The sequence below is a fragment of the Dromiciops gliroides genome, chromosome 3 (genome assembly GCF_019393635.1).
Source record: "Dromiciops gliroides isolate mDroGli1 chromosome 3, mDroGli1.pri, whole genome shotgun sequence".
NCBI classification, from domain to species: Eukaryota; Metazoa; Chordata; class Mammalia; order Microbiotheria; family Microbiotheriidae; genus Dromiciops; species Dromiciops gliroides.
Genome location: NC_057863.1, coordinates 634,764,210 through 634,783,753, shown reverse-complemented (window position 1 = coordinate 634,783,753; position 19,544 = coordinate 634,764,210). Strand labels below are relative to the sequence as shown.

At 45.1% G+C, this 19,544-nt stretch overlaps 2 protein-coding genes across 2 annotated transcripts in view; one reads left to right on the top strand and one right to left on the bottom strand.

Moving 5' to 3' along the window:
* The window catches only part of MEGF6 (multiple EGF like domains 6), a 333,315-nt gene that overhangs the window by 163,386 nt on the left and 150,385 nt on the right, over positions 1–19,544 (bottom strand). The gene's annotated exons all lie outside the window — the stretch shown is intronic.
* Positions 3,739–4,313, top strand: LOC122746228 (elongation factor 1-beta-like). The gene is given in 2 exon segments (XM_043991704.1): positions 3,739–3,862; positions 3,865–4,313. Coding segments are annotated over 2 exon segments (573 nt in total).

Sequence of the window (19,544 nt, the reverse complement as noted above, 5' to 3'; positions counted from 1 at the left end):
AACCTATATCAGATTACCTGCTGTCTAGGGGAGGGGGGAGGGAGGGGAGGGAGGGAGGGGAGGGAGGGAGGGAGAAAAATCTGAAAGTGTAAAGCATGTATAAACAAAAGTTGAGAACTATCTTTACATGTAACGGAAAAAATAAAATATCTCAAAAAAAAAAAATTAATTCTGAGAAGGGGTCCACAGGCTTCACCAGACTGCCCAAGGGGTGCACGACATAACAAAGGTTAAGAACTCCTGACCTAGTCCAACCCTTTAGTTTTACAGAGAAAAAAACGAGGTCCAGAGAAATTGGGAAGACTAATCAGTGTCACACAAGGAGTTAACCAAAGAGATCTAAGCTAGGTGACACCATAGTGCTCAGATGGCTGGGCCGGAAGTCGGGAAGACTCATCTTCCTGAGTTCAAATCCTGCCTCACATACTTAGTAGCTGTGTGACCCTGGGCAAATCACTTTACGCTGCTTGCCTCGGTTTCCTCATCTGTCAAATGAGCTGGAGAAGGAAATGACAAACTGCTCCAGTATCTCTGCCAAGAAAACCCTAAATGGAGTCACCAAGAGCCAGATACCATTGAAATGACTGAACAACCACAACAAACCTCTGACTCCACATACAGCACCCCATTCATGTCAGTCACAAGGACCTCATACACAGTTCATAAATTCATTCATTCCCCTACCAACTTTTGGCCCCTCAATGCCAAATACTCTTCCAGGACCAAAGATAGCCACCAAGGTGCACCCTCACCTCTAAAAAAAAACCCACCTTGAGAGAGATAATCTATTTAGTTTTGTCTTGTTTTGTTTTTTGTTTTTGTGGGGCAATGGGGGTTAAGTGACTTGCCCACGGTCACACAGCTAGTAAGTGTCAAGTGTCTGAGGCCAGATTTGAACTCAGGTCCTCCTGAATCCAGGGCCAGTGCTTTATCCACTTTGCCACCTAGCTGCCCCCTAATCTATTCAGTTTTAGAGTGAGCCATGGGGCAGGGGCAGAGCATCAAAGGATGAGTAACTCAAATACACCCCCCTCCTCCAAAACTCCTGGGCCAGACCCCAAATTCCACCAACTACTTCCCTGGCCTTCAAGCAGGATGAGAAACTCATCATCTCTCCTGATGTGTCCCCTGCTCCCATCTGCCTCCTACCTCTTGTCCAGAGAATAACATGTACATGGGCACCGCTAGTGTGGAAGGGTGGGACAATTGGCTGGCCTCCTGTTCTGCTCTGAAGTCCTCAATCCACAGTCACCATCTGCCAGAGCCAAAGTTTTCCTTCCTGGTCACCTCTCTTCACTCCCTCATACTCATCACGAATGGCCCATCATCCTGCTTGGCTCCCTATTACACACTGGTCTCCCCTTCTATTGTGCCCTGTATTCTAACATTAACAAACTGTCCTTGACCTTAAATTTGCACCCTCCCTCTAAAATCATTTTGTATAATATTTGCATTTAATCATGGTTTTTCTTTCCAAAAGACTAGAAGCTCCCCGAGGACAGGGATGATGTTATGTTTTTCTCTGCATCTCCAGCACCTGGCACAGCGTGTGGAACTTGGTGGACCATTCATAAATGCTTGTCAAGCTTAATTGAATCCTATGATATCAAGGCCTCTCCTGAAACAAACAAAAAAGCTGAGAATCTATTTTTAAATCTTATAAAGATTCACAACTTTAAGAGGAACCTCCGTACGTAAATCTTCCCATTGTTCCCAAAATGAAAATTCAATGCTTTATCATCTTTTCATTGGCGCTCGGACAACCCGCGTAAGGGCTGTGTTATTCCAAGAATTTCACAGGGACTCTTTCAATTGTTCCCCTGGTGGGGAGAATGGAAAAGCTGCCTCTTGGCTCCTGCATTCTTGTGGCCGATTCCGGCCCAGCTGCCTCTCGTCCAGACCCCCCAGGAGGAAAGATTAGAAGGCACGCAGCCACCGAGGATTCTGAACGGAGAGGAATTGTAAACATGGGGACTTGGCTGTAAACCACAGAGGTTTTCTGTAAAGTTCATGGGGTGGGGAGAATAAAGGCAGGGGGGAAATCCGATGACAGGAAGAGATAATCCCAGAGAGCTGCCCTAGCAGGGAGAACGGGGAGATTGGAGGACAGGCCTCTGAGGATGGGGAGAAGGCCAGAGTCACGATGAAATGACTGTCTGGGGCTTGAACAGGCGTAGTGCTGGGGCCAGAGGGTGGGCTGGGGGACCAGAGGTCAGGGGTTCCCAAGGTTTGAGCCTTGGCTGTGCTATCAAGGGCATTGTGGGGCACTGGATGAAGTGCTGGCCTTGGAGTCAGAAGGCCCTGGGTTCAAAAAATTCCATTATTTAATTACAAATTAAAGCCTCTTACTTTGCTTTGTGACTCTTAGCCAAGTCGAAACCTCTCTGACCCTGCATTTCTTCATCTGTAAAATGCACATATAATATGAGTACCTATCTCCCAGGACTATCTAGAAAATCAAACAACATAATATTTGTAAAGCACATTGCAAAACCTAAAGAATTATAGGAGTATGACTTGTGGTTCGGTTGTTTTTTAGTCACGTCCAGCTCTTCATGACCTCATTTGGAGTTTTCTTGGCAAATGTTCTTGCCATTTCCTTCTTCAGCTCATTTTCCAGATGAGTAAACTGAGGCAAGCAGGGTGAAGTGACTTGCCCAGGGTCACATAGGTAGTAAGTGTCTGAGGCCAGATTTGAACTCAGAGAGATGAGTCTTTCTGACTCCAAGCCTGGCACTCTCTCCACTGTGCCACCTCATTGCCCCATTAATAAAAATAGCTAAAATTTACACAGTGCTTATTATGAAGCACTTTACAATTATTATCTCATTTGATCCTCACAACAATGCTGGGAGGTAGGTGCTAGTATTATCTCCATTTTTTAGATTAGGAAACTGAGGCAAATAGAGGTTATGTGACTTGCCTGGGGTTACCCAGCTATTACATGTCTAAGAACAAATTTGAACTCAGATCTTCCTGACTCCAGGCCCAGTGCTTTCTCCACTGTAAAATCTAGCAGCCTATAATGCCTATGTGCATGGCTGGATTAATTATTCTAACTGTTACAAACAGTATGGAGGTATTCACAACCAGGACAATCCACATGGTACAGAAAGCATCTAGTTGGGGCAGCTAGGTGGTACAGTAGATAAAGCACCAGCCCTGGATTCAGGAAGACCCGAGTTCAAATCCAGCCTCAGACACTTGACACTTACTAGCTGTGTGACCCTGGCAAGTCACTTAACCCTCACTGCTCCCCCCACAAAAGCATCTAAGCTGAGATGGAAGATTAGAAATAGAGAGAAGGGGGGCAGCTAGGTGGCGCAGTGGATAGAGCACTGGCCCTGGATTCAGGAGGACCTTGAGTTCAAATCTGGCCTCAGATACTTAACACTTACTAGCTGTGTGACCCTGGGCAAGTCACTTAACCCCAATTGCCCTGCAAAAAAGAAAAGAAAAGAAAAGAAATAGAGGGAAGGGGGCAGCTAGGTGGTGCAGTGGATAAAGCACCAGCCCTAGATTCAGAAGGACCTGAGTTCAAATCCAGCCTCAGACACTTGACACTAGCTGTGTGACCCTGGGCAAGTAACTTAATCCTCATTTCCTCGCAAACAAACAAACAAACAAAACAAACAAAAAAAAAAGTCTAAAAGAAATAGAGGGAAGGAGTCCTCTTTTTTTTTGCCAATGACTGCTGCTAGCCGGGGTCATCATTTTTCTCTGATTAAGCCCACCATCATGGGCTTCGAAGGTTTCAAGACACCCAATGGTCTCCAGAACCCCAATGACTTTCTGATGGATAAGGGTGACGTTGAAAGGGATATGCCTTCCCAGGCTGACATGGTGGTCTTGGTCTGTGCAAGTCTGCTGACGGACACCATGCCCTCCATGGGCGTAACCACATTAAGTCTCATGAGAAGCAAAAGGTAAGCTTGCCAGGAATCAAGAAGGCTTTGGGCAAGGCCAGGCCTCCTGACGTAGAAGATATCACAGGCAGCAGAGCTACAGATAGTAAGAATGACGAAGACATTGACCTTTTTCGATCCAACAAGGAGGAAAGTGAAGAAGAAAAGAAACTGAGAAAAGAATGTCCTGTTCAGGATGAGTCAAAGAAATTTCACAAGCCTGCCACTGAGGCCAAGTTTTCCCTTTTACTGGATGTAAACCCTCTGGAGGATGAGTTCGATATGGCAAAACTGGAGGAATATGTCAGAAGCTTTCTGGCAGATGGCTCTGTCTGGGGATTGTCTAAAACAGAGGTGTCAAACACCGCCCCCCCCCAATGTGGCCTGGAGGGAGATTGGGAAATTTAACACAATAAATAAAAACTTAGTACAAAATAGATAATGTTAATTTGCGGGGTTTTTTTTTGGTTTGTTTGTTTGTTTTGCAGGGCAATAAAGGTTGAGTGTGACTTTCCCAGGGTCACACAGTTAGTAAGTATCAAGTGTCTGAGGCCGGATTTGAACTCAGGTTCTCCCGAATCCAGGGCTGATGCTTTACCCACCTTGCCACCTAGCTGCCCCCAATTTGTGGTTTTTTAAGTCAATATATGGCCTCTAAGGACCCTGAGTAAGTCATTTAACTTCCTATTGCCTCAAAAAAAGAAAGAAAAGAAAAAAAAAAGAAGCATCTTAATAGTTACAGTGTGCAACTCAGAGGCTGTGTGGTATAATGGATAGGGCATTAGGCTTAAAGCACTGCTTGCTTGATTCTCACACTTCCTACCATCTGGGACAACTCATTGGACTTCTCAAGTAATTCCCTTGGGGCTTCCCTATTGTAACGATTGGAATGACGCCACCTGCTGGATACTTACTGTAGAAGAGTTCTGCCCATGAAGCAAAGGTCTTTGAGGGCAAGACCAGGCTTCAGGAAGTGACAAGGACTAGTGGGAGGAGGAAGGAAGAGACGGGCGCTCGGTCTCGCGCTCTTTCCTCTGGACTCTGGCGGAGAAGGGAGCTAGAAATGCGCTCTCCCTTTAATAGATAGGAATCTAGGCCTTTCTCTCTCTCTTTATCAAATTCTTATTCTCCTTAATAAATGCTTAAAAGTCTAACTCTTGCTAAAGCTTATAATTTATTGGCGACCACTCATTAGATATTTTAGACAGTTTAGCTAGAATTTTAGCCCTTAACACTATTAATCACAGAGAGCTTACAATCTACATTGATGGAAGAAGTGCCCACTCTGGGAGTATCCACACTGACAAAATCACAGATTCTTTGGGCATCATGTGGAAGAGAGAGGCTCTTCTTGGAGCCAGTGGGCAGAATGAGAAGTTGCAAAGAGATGATGAAAGCTACAAAAGGGCAGATTTAGGACAGATGTCGGGGAAAAAAACCCAAACTTCCTCATAGCTGGAGCTGTCCCAAAGCAGAAGGGGCTGTCTGGGGAAGGGTGCAGATACCTTCACCGGAGGTCTTTGGGTGAAGGCTTGATGGAGGAACGTTGGATAGGAATTATATATGACTATCAAACCATCACTGATGACTCTTTGGATCCAGCCATTCTTTCAGTTCAAAATCTACTCTAAGGGGTACTTCATCTAGTTCATATTTCTCCATTTTATCCAGAACAGATGAAGAGGCTACGTTAGGTACTTGGCTAAAATATAGAGAAGCCACTTTTATCAAATGACTTGCCTTCCCAATGAGCGGGGAGGGAAAGGGAGGGAGAATAGGGGAGAATTTGGAACTCAAACTTACAAAAAAACAAAGGTTGGAAATTCTTTTTATATATAATTGGGGAAAATTAAATATTAAAGTTAAAATATAAGCAAGCTAAATTTATCCTCTAATTCAAGGCTTCTTAAACTTTTTTTTTCCATTTGTGACCCCTTTTCATTTGAGAAATGTTTACATGACCCTGGGTATATAGGTATATAAAATAGGTATACTGTAATGATTGGAATGATGCCACCTGTGGGAGAGCTACTATAGGAAAGCTCTGCCATGAGGAGAAGGCGTCCGAGAGCAAGCCATGTGGCTTTTCTTTGGCGTCAGGAAGTGACATTTGTTTGTGGGAGGAAGAAGGGGCGAGGCTGGCTCACTCCTTTTCGCTAGGACTCTTGTGGAGAGCGGAGCAGGATAACTGCAGCTCCCCTAGATAGATGAATCTAGGCCTCTCTCTTCACCAACTTCTTATTCTCCTTAATAAATGATTAAAAGTCTAAACTCTTGCTAAAGCTTATAATTTATTAGCGACCACTCATTAGATATTTTAGACAGTATAGCTAGAACTTTAGCACCTTACGATACATAACCTTTTACTGTTGCCAAATTTTTCACAACTCCCACATTCAGTTATGCGACCCCATATGGGGTGTGGATCCACAGTTTAAGAAGTTTTGCTCTAACTCACCCTTCTGCCAAAAAGAGGCATCCAGGCAGCACGGTGCCCAGAGGGCTGGGTCTGGAGTCAGAAAGACTTGAGTTCAAATGTCCCCTTAGTCACTTACTGCGTGACCCTGAAAAAGTCACCTAACCACTCTAAGCCTCAGTTTCCTCATCTTCAAAATGGAGACCATATTAGCACCTGCCTCACAGGTGAGGATCAAATAAGATAATATTCAGAAAAAAATTGGCAAACCTTAAAGTACTCATTTGAATAATAGCATTACTTAAAAATAAAAATGTAAACAGTAAAATTATATTAAAATAAATTCATGCTAGCTATCATTATTATTTTGAAAGGAGATGGGATGAATCTGGCATGATATGCTCTTGATGAGGCAATGTTATTTTTTATTATTATTGTTAATACAGAATAATAGGGGTAACCTTGGTGGAACAATGGATAAAGCACCAGCCCTGGATTCAGGAAGACCTGAGTTCAAATCCAGCCTCAGATACTGGACACTTACTAGCTATGTGACCCTGAGCAGGTCACTTAACCCTCATTGCCCCACAAAAAAAAATATAGAATAATACATTCTAGAACTTTGCCTGGGTCAAAGTCATGCTCACTGGCTTATACTTCACATATTCTCTGCTTTTGCTGAAGGCCAGAGCAACATTTGGCCATCTCCAGGCTGGGGCAGTTAGGCAATCGCCACTCCTTTAAGACATCCTGAGATGCTGTTTCCTGGACCTATTGCCTTGCACTTATCCAGAATAATGAGGTGCTCTCTTAACATCTCCCTCCTTTGAGGAAATGCCTTCCCACTAGGAGGAAATAAAGGGAGAATTTGGGAAACAGATCACAAGCCTGGAAGAGAAACCCTCTACAGTAGAGGTGGGGGACTTGAATAACGTAGACATCTGCTGCTCGCTCTCTCTGCCAAAAGTCGAACAGCTAATAAATGGCTCCTTGATTTGTGTTAATGAAAATGTCATTCTGCACTGAATCTCATTCTCATCAACAAGGAAGAACCAGGTGCTGGGGTGGAAATGATGGGAATACGGGAAGGGAAATGACCACCTGCCACTCAGAATTTGTGATGGAAATGAAGAGGAGAGCTGGGCATGATCTGGCATAAAGCACCGGGTTAAGAGGGGGCATTGTTTCTAGGAATAAGGATGTGTCAGGCCAGCAGAAAACTATGAGGAATACTGGTCAGCCCAGGGCACCGCAGACAGAAGGGCATCGATCAGTGTCCTTGGAGACTCAAGGCCATTTATCATCCTGGTTGTCCTTTTCTGGACCCAAACTGCTGATGGGCTGAAGGAAATGGGGCTGTGTGGCCTAGAGAAGACTCAGGGGCTAACCAAAGGACCATCATGTGGGAAAAGAATGGGGCTTCCCTTGACTGGCCCTAGGGGACAGAAGTAAGAGCAATGATGGAAATTGTTGAGATCTGGATAAACTTCCTAACCATGAGAGTCTTCCCAGTGTGGAAGGGGAGGCTTTAGGCTCTTGTTGAGCATTTTGATGGGGTCTTTTTGATTATGGATCAGAATGGATGGCCACCAAGTCCCCCTTCCAACTCTCAGATTCAGTGATATATTTCTTAGGTTTCAATATCTTATTAACCATTTTGTGTGTGTGTGTGTGTGTGTGTGTGTGTGTGTGTGTGTGTGTGTGTGTTTGTTTGTTTTGGCAGGGCAATTAGGGTTAAGTGACTTGCCCAGGGTCACACAGTTAGTAAGTGTCAAATGTCTGAGGCCAGATTTGAACTCAGGTCCTCCTGACTCTAAGGCCAGTGATCTATCCACTGCGCCACCTAGCTGCCCCCTTCTTATTAACCATTTTTGTTCTGTCTTTTTCAGGCCAAAAATCACCCCCTTGGAAAAGAAAACAGTGATAATAATAATAGAGCGATCGTTCCTTCTCTCCACTTGCTAGTTACCATCATTCAACCAACCCTAAGTGGAGATCCCATTCCTTCTTCTTTTTTTTTTTGGTGGAGCAATGAGGGTTAAGTGACTTGCGCAGGGTCACACAGCTAGTAAGTGTCAAGTGTCTGAGTCTGGATTTGAACTCAGGTCCTCCTGAATCCAGGGCTGGTGCTCTATCCACTATGCCACCTAGCTTCCATTCCTTCTTTTGTTCTGTTTTTCCCCAAAATAGTTTTTAAAGACAGGCCTTTTTCTTCTGTCCATATAGCATTTCTTAGAAGTCTCATTTTATAGGGGCAGCTAGGTGGCACAGTGGATAGAACACCAGCCCTGGACTCAGGAGGTCCTGAGTTCAAATCCAGTCTCAGACACTTGACACTTACTAGCTGTGTGACCCTGGGCAAGTCACTTAATCCCAATTGCCTCACCAAAAAAAAAGTCTCATTTTATTCTGAGCTTTAGTACTTGGCCCTCTTCTCATGGGGCAATTCCGTTCTTTTATAGCCATCTTCTGTGATCATACCTTGTTTCTACATTTGGCCCATCTCTTCCTAAATTTAAATTGGTCAGTGGGGTTTGCTGTGCATCTCTTCACATCAGTTTCATTAGACAATTACTGCCCCGCCCCCTTTCCCTTCATCAGAATTGTTTCTTTTTGCCTTCAGAATTTCCCTCTTGGCAGATTCATATCCTTCCTGGGTGTAGTTCCCCTACAAAATGCTACCCAAGAGTTTGGAATGGAAAAGTGGTTATTAGTGCTTCCTGTGTGCTAAGCCCTGGAAGAGACAATTAGAAATGAGATACACATGAGAGGTGACAGCTTCAGGGAAGATGGGAAAACCAGGTGGTCCTTATAATGCAGGAGACAAGTCCATGAGTACAATGGCAGGTCAGATTTTTTAATGCCCAGGAGTTTGGAGGACAAAAGAGCAGGACAGATGGTGCAGCCTTGGTGAACCTTAAGAAGTAGCAAGCAGGGCAGATTGTTTCCCACCGATGACTTTCAGGAAATAGGTAGTGGGTTCAAAGGTCGTATGGAGGAGGGTTCTGGGTTAGGGGGTAGAGTGAGTCAGTATCTAGATGGAAAGGGGTATACAGCACCTCACGGGGCCTGGACAATGGAGTCTAGGGCAGAGGAAGAGGCAGTCCCTACTATGTTTTCTCTGAACTTTTTGAAAACTGCTTTCCTAAAAATCTCCAGTAAATGTCATTTAATGTCTAGCTTTAGTCTCCTGTATCATAAGAGGGAGTGGGTCAGCCAGTAACCAAGTCCTTGCTATGTGACAGGCACCATGCCAAGTATTGGGGATACAAAGAAAGGCAAAAACAATGTCCCTGCCTTCAATGAGCTTATGCTCTAATGGGGGGAAAGGGCATGTCAATAACTACATACACACAAGATATAGACAGGGTGAATGGAAATTAATTTCAGAGGGAAGGCACTAGCAGCAGGGGGACTACTTCAGAAGATGGAGTTTAAGCTCTTAGATGAAACCAAAAGAGCCAAGGGATGGAGATGAGGATGGAAGGTATTCCGGGCATTGAGGACAGCCAGTGAGGAAGCTGTCAGGAGAAGGGAATTAGGAGATGGAATATTTTGTGAAAAAGAAGGCCAGTGTCACTGGGTCATGGAGAATATAAAGGAGGATAAAGTGTAATAAGGTACTGGGTTATCAAGGGTTTTAGATGCCAGCAGATTTAAAATTTGATCCTGGAGATGATAGGAAGCCACTGGAGTTTACAGAGGAGGAGAGTCAGATCTGAGCTTCAGGAAAATCACTTTGGTGGTTGAATGAAGGATGGATTGGAATGGGGAGAGACTTGGGGCAGGCAGAACCATCTGCAGCTAGTACAGTAGTCCAGGTTTGAGGTAATGAGGGTTGGAACCAGACTGGGGGCAGTGTCAGAGAAGAAGAGGGAGTGTATAAGTTGCATAAGTGAAATCAACAAGCCTTGGCACCAGCTTGGATATGGTGGGTGGGAGATAGTGAGAAATCCAGGATGATATTGAAATTATAAGTTTGGATGACTGGTCACTTCTTTCATTTCTACTCTCTTCATCAGCTAGTTCTTCCTTACTGGTGAGAACCAGTCCATTGTGACCCTGAATAAGCCCCCTTTTCCCCATTTAAACCTCAGTTTCCTTCTCTGTATAAAACACCTTTGAAAACCTTAAAGTGCCTTATTAATGTTTATTATTGTTGTTGTTACTATTATTTCTATTGTTGGTAATAATCATGGTTCCTTCAACTTTTGAATCAGGAAATTATCATCAAGGTTGATCCAAGAAAATTTTGGTTGCTCTGCTTTTAGCAGAGACAAAATGCCAGAGGATGTTGGAACAAATTAAAGTCCCTCCCCGTTTCCATCTAATAGTGACTAGATTGGCTCTGAAAAGCTTGTGATCTCTTTTCAGAATTCCTCATCTATTTCCTCTCTCTGCCCAGGAGGTCTGTAGAAAACTCCCATGACAATCTCACCTCTGTCTCTGAGTCTTGATCTTTATCCAAATACTCTCCATCATATTTTCCCCCCCACCAGTTTCAGGATTTTCTCATATTAATTTTCTCTTCTTAAAATAAAATAATACTATCCCCCTATTTCTCCCCCCGCCCTCCTCCTCATTCCTTTTCAGGTATATTTTTCCTTTTGGATACATTAAATCCTTCTAAAGCCATGGGTCCCATCCCACCAAGTCCCAGTGCTAACTCTGAGGTCCAATTTCCTTGCTTGCGTGAGGATAACTAATTCACCCTGCTTTGTGACCCATTCTTGGTGCATTTACACACAGAAATCAGTGGCCATACTTGTTAAGACTAGTCCTTTTCTTGAATTTTATCTCTTGTGACTTTCCAAGCCCTTCTAAGGATAATAATGATAATAACAAGAGCTAACATTTATATAGCATCTACTATGCACCAGGCACTGTGTTAAGTTCTTTACCATTAATATTCCATTTGATCCTCACAACAACTCTGGGGGGTAGGTGTTATTCTTTTGGGGGGGGTGGACAGTGAGGGTTAAGTGACTTGCCCAGGGTCACACAGCTAGTAAGTGTCAGGTGTCTGAGGCCAGATTTGAACTCACGTCCTCCTGAATCCAGGGCCAGTGCTTTATCCACTGTGCCACCTAGCTGCCCCAGTAGGTGTTATTCTTAACCCAATTTCACAGATGAGGAAACTGAGGCAGAGAGGTTTAAGTGACTTGTCCAGGGTCACACAAACTCAAGTCCTGTTATGCATTACCTAGTGGCTATTCTTTGTGGTGTCAACTTCCTAACTCTCCTGTTTCAGTTTGATTCTTTTTTGATCATATTTTCAAAACTCCAAGTACATCAAATTTTTACCAACCCTCATTAGGTTCACTAGGTCTTGAGCCAAACCCTATAATATTCTTCACAGTCTTGAGCTCATTACTTTGGATCACACTTCAGCCTTCCAGAAGGTCTTTAAACCTTAATTCATTTTGGTCTATAGAGGGTAGGCTGCACTCAATTTTCCCTTTACCTTTTGTAGAAGCCATGAAGGTAGTTTGGAAACACTGGGCTAGAATCCTAGCTCTGATTCTTTTTTTTTTTTTTTTTTGCAGGGCAATTGAGGTTAAGTGACTTGCCCAGGGTCACACAACTAGTTAGTGTTAAGTGTCTGAGGCCAGATTTGAACTCAGGTACTCCTGAATCCAGGCCCGGTGCTCTATCCACTGTGCCACTTAGCTGCCCCCTAGCTCTGATTCTTAATAGCCATGTGACCCTATGCAAACCCTATCATCTCCCTGATCCTTAACTACTTCCCAGAGCAGCAGAGTTTAACTCTCCGACCCTTCCCTGCGGAAAGAAGGCCAAGATTATAGACTATAGACCCAGATCTGGAAGATACTTAGAGGTCATCTAATCTAATGGTCTCAGACTCAAAACAGAAACAGATGCTTTCAGGCATCTTCTGCCTTAGAAAACCACAAATTGGGGGCAGTTAGGTGGCGCAGTGGATAAGGCACCAGCCTTGGATTCAGGAGGACCTGAGTTCAAACCCAGCCTCAGACACTTACTAGCTGTGTGACCCTGGGCAAGTCACTTAACCCCCATTGCCCTGAAAAGAAAAAAAAGAAAAAAGAAGAAGAAAGAAAACCACAAATTAACATTACTGTGTTTATTTGTATTTTTATTTGGTTAAAGTTGTCTCAATTACATTTTAATCTGGTTCAGACTTTGAGCCCAGTTTGATACCTCCGACAATCTCCTCATTTTATAGAAGCAGAAAGTGAAGACCAGAGAAGATAAGTGTCCTCCCCAAGGCCACATTGCTAGTAAGTTTCTAGGGCAGGATTTGAATGATCATAGAATGATAAATCTAGAATTAGAAGGGACCTTTGATGTCATATAACCCAAACTCCCCTTTCTATAGAGTAAGAAAATGATGCCCAGAAAAGGCTCCCCCAAGGCCACACAGGTAATAGATAGCAGAATCAAGATTTGAATCCGGACCTTTGGACTGCCATGCCAATATTCTTTCTAATATACCATATATTCTGTTTTCAGTTAGTGTAGAAGGCATTATTTCTGTATAACTAGTATTCTAGACTTAGAATCATACACTCTTGGAATTAGAAGGAACCTTAATAGAAAGCCAAGAAATTCATATCTCTTTTTAAAATTTAGTTTTTAAATTATGAACTGAACCATCAAACACATACAAAATAATCACATTCTTGGAAGAGAACATTTGTTGGAGATTCTGTTTCCTTTGCTTTCCCCCCAAACTTTAAATGAATCCAATCCAGAAGTTCATTTCTTCTCCCTGTGCAGGAGGGGCTCCTGGCCACTAGCCTTTTATGGATTGCTCGTGCCTGCTAGTCAGGCTTACCTTACACCAGTCCCTTTGCCTCCCCATGCCTTTTTTTGGGGGGGGGCAGGGCAATGGGGGTTAAGTGACTTGCCCAGGGTCACACAGCTGGTAAGTGTCAAGTGTCTGAGACCGGATTTGAATTCAGGTCCTCCTGAATCCAGGGCTGGTGCTTTATCCACTGCACCACCTAGCTGCCCTGACCTCTCCATGCCTTGATGGGTATTTGGGTACAATGGCATTCTGGAGGGTGCTCTCCCAAAGATTTGCACAAATTGTTGAGGTATGGTTAACCCATGCTAATGCAATGGGATGCCTCCAGTTAGAAATGCTGCCAATGTGTGCTTGCAACACCCAGCTACCCCAAGGTTCAGAGGCAGAATGGCTTGTCCATTGATCACAGAGCTGGTAATTGTTGAAGGTGAAATTTGAACTCAGGTTTCCTTGATTTGTATTCTATCCACTATGCCTCACTTACACGGCAGCCTGAGTTACTGGATACTTCCCAATGATCTGGGCTCTGGAAGGATGGTATCTAACATTGAGACTCTCAGGTCTCAAATGACCCTCAGAAAGCATCTAGCCAGATCCTCTCATTTTGCAAAGGAAAATCCTGAAGTCCAGAGAGGTTAAGTGATTTGCCCGGGGTCACACAGATAGCAAGTATCAGAGGGAGGAGTGGAAATCAGGCCTTCCTAAGGCATTATAGTACAGTAGAGTCTCTGGAATCAGAGGACCTGAGTTTGGGTCCCACCTCTGAAGCTTTCCACTTGTGTGGCCTTGAGCAAGTTGCTCAAGTTCCCTGGGCCTTAGTTTCCTTTTTTGTAAAATGAGGGAATGGGACTGGATGGCCAGTGAAGCCCCTTCCAGTTTTCCACCCATGACTCCAAGTTCATCAATCTCTCCGCTCCACAATTCTGCTGCCCATGCATGACTTAAAGAGACAGGTGAAAAGCCAGATACCACTGGCCAAGCTCCCTATTGCTATCCATAGGCCCTTCTTGAGAAAAACAACAGATGGCCTGAGATCACCGACAAGATAGCACACTCCATGGCAGGAGTCACATGGGAGTTTTATAAGTGGTTCATAAGTCAACTGTCTTCAGGACAGCTCGCTACTTCCCCACATTCCTCTCTTCTCCCTCGAGGCCTCAGAAAATCCAAATCCCTGCTTTAAACCAAGCATCCTTTTCCCAGTTGAAGCTGAGTGGGGTGTGAATCATTTGGGGTTGCATTTCCCATCTGTTCTCTCTTGGATGAAGACAGGAAAAGAGCATAGAAAGATAATAAGGCCCAAAGAGAGGGGCAGGGGGGGAAGGGAGGGGGAGGGAGGGAGAGAGGGAGGGAGCAGAGTAAGAGGAGGTGGGAGGAATGTAGGCAATCATCTCTCCTACTTGAAGCAATATCCATCCTGAGCCCAGGAAGGAGGCCCACCATGGAAGCTGGGGAGATTAAAATCATCTCGGTGTCATTTTTGATCCTGAAAACAAACAATGGGGCCTACAAGATGGAACCACCCCTCCTCCCCCATGAAGGGTCACATCCCACAGTTGTTACCACAGAGTCATCTGTTTAGTGAGCACATCAAAGCCCCCAGTGGGGTCTGTGATCTAGTGACAAGTCCCCCAACCCCAGTCATCCATCGTGGAGCCCACTGAGCTGTGACTGGCAGGGACTAGGCCACTCCCTGATTGGTGACACGGGCCAAGTCTATGGCTCTCCTAGAAGCCCCCCCAGCCATCAGGGAGCCAAGGGAAGGGTCAGACTGTTTAACTTCTCTGGGGCAACAGCCAACATAGCTTTATATTGGGTCAAGTGGGACTTCTGTCAAGACAATGTCAAAGGCGTTGGTAATGCTGGTTCTCCAGGGACTTTTCACTACTCAGTCTCCTAACGGGCAGAGCCTCTGGTCCTTTCTTCCCATGCTTTAATTCTTGGATGGCAAGGAGACTTGACAGGGCCCAGAATGATATAGAGAGAAGCCGGGGGGAAGATGTGGTGCTGTGAGAAGAGACCACTTACAGCATCAGAGATGTCTACCAAGGTACACATATGGGAGTGTGATTGTGAAGGCTGGAAGCCAGATACAGGCCCCAGAAGGGAATGAAGGCCGGCGTGAGCTCCTCTGCAAAATGGCAGCTCTAGGAAAAACAAGCCAATAGGAGACGGGGGTGAGCATTCCCGAGGAAAGAGCCAGGTTCAAAAGACTTCGGGGGATGCTCCAAGTGAGGAGGCCCTGGGGGCTGAGGGAAGTTGCAGAATGGGACAGCATAGTCCAGAAATATGAGAACTGGGATAAGATGAAGGACAGCCGTAAGATAGAGGCACCAGGAGAAACTTGCCGACCGAAGATGAGAGTAAGACCTCACAGTGGGATTTTCCTGCTATTAGAAATATTTTAGTGTATATGGGACCCTGCATCAATGATCTCCTTGGGGCAAAGGTCTAGCAGGAGAGTCTATCTAGGTCAAGGGGACGGGCATTTTAGCCACTTTATTTGCACAATTCCATATTGCACTCTTAAATGGCTGAATGAATTCACAGCTCCACCAACGATGCATTTCCACATCGTTCCAACACAAACTATTCCCATTTCTTATCATCTTTATTAATTTGTTAGGTGTGAGGTGAAACCTAAGAACAGTTCCCTCATCTTATACATGAGGAAACTGAGGCCCATTGAAGTCAAGTGACTTTGCTAAGGTCACCGAAGGAGGAAGTAGCAAAGCTGGGACTCGGAACTATGTCTTTAGAATCCAAATTCACTAGGTTGTACCTACTTTACAGATTTAGAGCTGAAAGGACCTTATCAACCCCCTCATTTTACAGATGAGGAGAACGGAACTCAGAGGAGTTACAGGGAGTATCAGAGATAAAATCTGAACTCAGATACTGACTCCAGAGCCGGTGTTCCATATCATCCTGCCTCTTTCTCGACTTTCGAGCTTAAAAATAACAATAATCAAAAAGGAATTTGTTCCCTCATAAATGCAGGAGTAACTGGTTCTAATCCTGCCTCAGACACTTATGAGTGGCACAGACATAAGGCACAAGGAGGTCACAACTTTTCTGAACCTTGGTTTCCTAACTTGTAAAATGAGACTTTACCCTGTACCTCCCAGGAAAAGGAAGATTCTGCAACTCCTATGTGGGAGCAGGAAGTAGCATCTCTGATGCTACTGGTGGGACCTTGGATGAGTCACTTCCCCTTTGGGGGCCTCAGTTTCTTCATCTGTAAAAAGAAGATGGGGGTTGGGGGGAAGGGTAGTTTCTGAGGTTTCTCCCTTTCTGGCTCTCTCTATGAGCCTATAGAAATGTGAGTTATGATAAAGACTATTATTCATATCCTCCAGAGGGAGGAATTATAAAAATCCTCCACTTAATGTCTCCATCCTGGTTTCTGGGCCAGAAAAGCAGTAAAACATAAATAAATATAGTATCACCCTCATTTTCCAGATGGGAGTATTTGACTTGCCTAGGGCCATAGAACCAGACAGTAGTAGAAATGAGCCCTAAAGCCCAGGCCCCTGGCTCCCGGGCTAGGACACTGCTCTCTGGACCCCACTTAACTTTCAACCTGGGAAGGGAGTAAAGAGACCACACCCAAATCATTTTTCATGTGAGGGTTGGCCCACTCTGGGCCCCACTAATGAGGAAAAAATCCTAGGAGAGCCTTGAATGACAGTTCATGCCCCTAACCTCAGGCTGCATTAGGAAGGAGGGAAGGCCCACAGTAATGGGAAGCAGGGAGAGAGGGGAGCACAGGGGAGGTCCATATAGGTTGGTAGAATCATAATCTCTTAGCTTTTGTCTAACATTTTCAGGTTTACAAAGCATTTTCCAAATTCTTTCTCAGCTGACCCTCACAAAAACTCAGGGAAGTAGGTGCTAGTATAGTAACTCCCATTTTACAGGTGAGAAAGAGAAGCAGAGCAAGGTTTAAATGATTTGCCAAAACTTATAGGGCTGAGTATCTGAGGAAGGATTTGAATTCAGGTCCTCCTGACTCTGGGTCCAGCCCTCTATCCATTACATTACCTCGATGGCTAATAGTGAAACAGAAGGTGCTAGATCCTGCTGTATTTGTCTCTGATTCCCTTCTGTTTATGAAGCACTTATTAAGCACCTACTATTTTTTTGTTTTTAGTGAGGCAATTGGGGTTAAGTGACTTGCCCAGGGTCACACAGCTAGTAAGTGTTAAGTGTCTGAGACCAGATTTGAACTCAGGTACTCCTGAATCCAGGGCCAGTGCTCTATCCGCTGTGCCACCTAGCTGTCCCCAGCACCTACTATTTTTCACTCTTACAGTGATGTGTTTGGCATACAAAGACAAGGACAAAAGAGCACCAGCCTTCGAAGAGTTTCTTCCTTTCCTTCCTTCCTTCCTTCCTTCCTTCCTTCCTTCCTTCCTTCCTTCCTTCCTTCCTTCCTTCCTTCCTTCCTTCCTTCCTTCCTTCCTTCCTTCCTTCCTTCCTTCCTTCCTTCTTTCCTTTTCTTTTTCTTGATTTGTAATTTTATCCACACAAAGTAATCCTGGTAAGAAACTCCCTTCACCAATGCAGATCACTTTAAGTTCTGTGGCACAAAGGCTCCAAGAGTCGCCAGGTGTCCTGAGAGGTTAAGTGACTTGCCCAGAGTCACACAGCCAGGACGAGTGAAAGATACAAATCATATCTTACTGACTGAGACCTTCTTTCCTTCAGATGTGCCACGGCTTCCTTGGCCTTAGCTTTTGGCCAGTGAGGCTGTGGTGTACGTACCTTGACGAATGGTGTTGAGCATAACCTGCGTGGGAAGGGGATTGAATGAAAAAGCCGGGTTATTCCAAGAACATGCATTTATCATCCCCAGCATCCCCTGCTTTGATGGGCCTGTAAGCTCAAGATCACTGGATAAGATGAAGCGAGGAGACAATCCAACTACAGCAAATCCCCAGGAGGTCCTAGATTTTGACAACTTCATTCCCCACCATGTTGTAGGCCCAAACCCGCTGGCCCTTCAGAATCCACCAGGAAGATGTATTCCTTTCTGAGGCTGCTCCTTGCCTAAGAAGCCACAGGAGTGAGAAGTTGCCAAACCCAGCCCGTAGGAGGGAACTGGATTCCTGTCCCCGGCACGAAGGAGCAACAAACGCCAGCCCTCTCTCCTGTCTCACAAAACATGACAAATGCACCATCCTGGAGAGGTTACCCAAGCCCGGGGCCAAAGGGTCCCTCCGGCCACGTTTTCTGAGGCCAAACCTAGCACAATTTTATAACATCGATCCATCACACGGAGCGTTTTCTGGGCTCACCCCCACAGCCTGACACGCACCATAAAGCCCAGAGACTTCAGCATCCACCTCTCTCCCAAACCGGTGACCAAGGAGACCCACATTTTCCTCCCTCTCACATCTTGATATCGTATCAACCCTTCTCGCACGGCCCCAGAAGGCCCACTCTCTTGCTTCTGTGACGCCAGAGAAGGCTGAGGCCAGGCCTGGAAGCACGACAGAGAAAACAAATCAGGCACTTGGCTCCGGAGAACACGTAACCTCTCACCATGTTGTGTCTCTGAGCTTGGGCCATTCCAAACATGAATGGCTGGAGGACTGGAGAATTTGGGGAGGGGGTGGGTCCCTGCTCCATGAAAACAGGGAGACACGAGCAGAAATAAAGAAAAGGCTACAACAAACACCAGGAACATCAAGTAGGTTGGGCAAGATTGTCTAGAAGGGGGAATTTCTTCCTCCCTTAATAATAGAGGAAGAAATAATTTATTAAGAGCCTACTATGCGCCATGCATGGTGCTACACCCTGAGGATGCAAAAAAGCACTTTCCCCCCAATCCCCCTCCCAAAAAAGTCCCTTCTCTCAAATAGCTCACAGTCCAATGGTGTCACAACACGGAACCAAACAATCCCCAACAGAGAATCCTTTTGAGAGGCAGTGCAGTATCCTAGAACAAACAGGAGTCAGACGCTTACTAGGGGTCTCTCTCTGAGTCTCAGTTTCCCCATCTAGGGATTTTATTATCCCGAACAAAATGGGTACAATGATAGCACCCACCTCCGCAGGGTTGTTAGGATGATCACACGAGGTAAGATGTTTTGTAAACCTTAAATCACAATATACATGTGAGTTGAAGGGATTCTTCCCTCTGACCTCCGAAACTAAAAATTTCCCAGCCTCCCAAAGAAATGCTAGAGCCAAGCTGAATGCCAGGCATGTTTGCTTGTTCCCCGACTAATGGACCAGGCCCCTCAAACCTGAAAAGATCATGTTTTGGACTTCAATTCAATGCGACACGACTCAACCCATATTTATTACCTCCTATTTCAAGACATCGGCTGGTGGGAAAAGAGAAGGGGAAATCACTAACGCCCTTCTGGCAATGCCTGGCTGGCCTCCAAGAATCCCCCAGGGGGTCCAAAGCAACTTTGGCCAA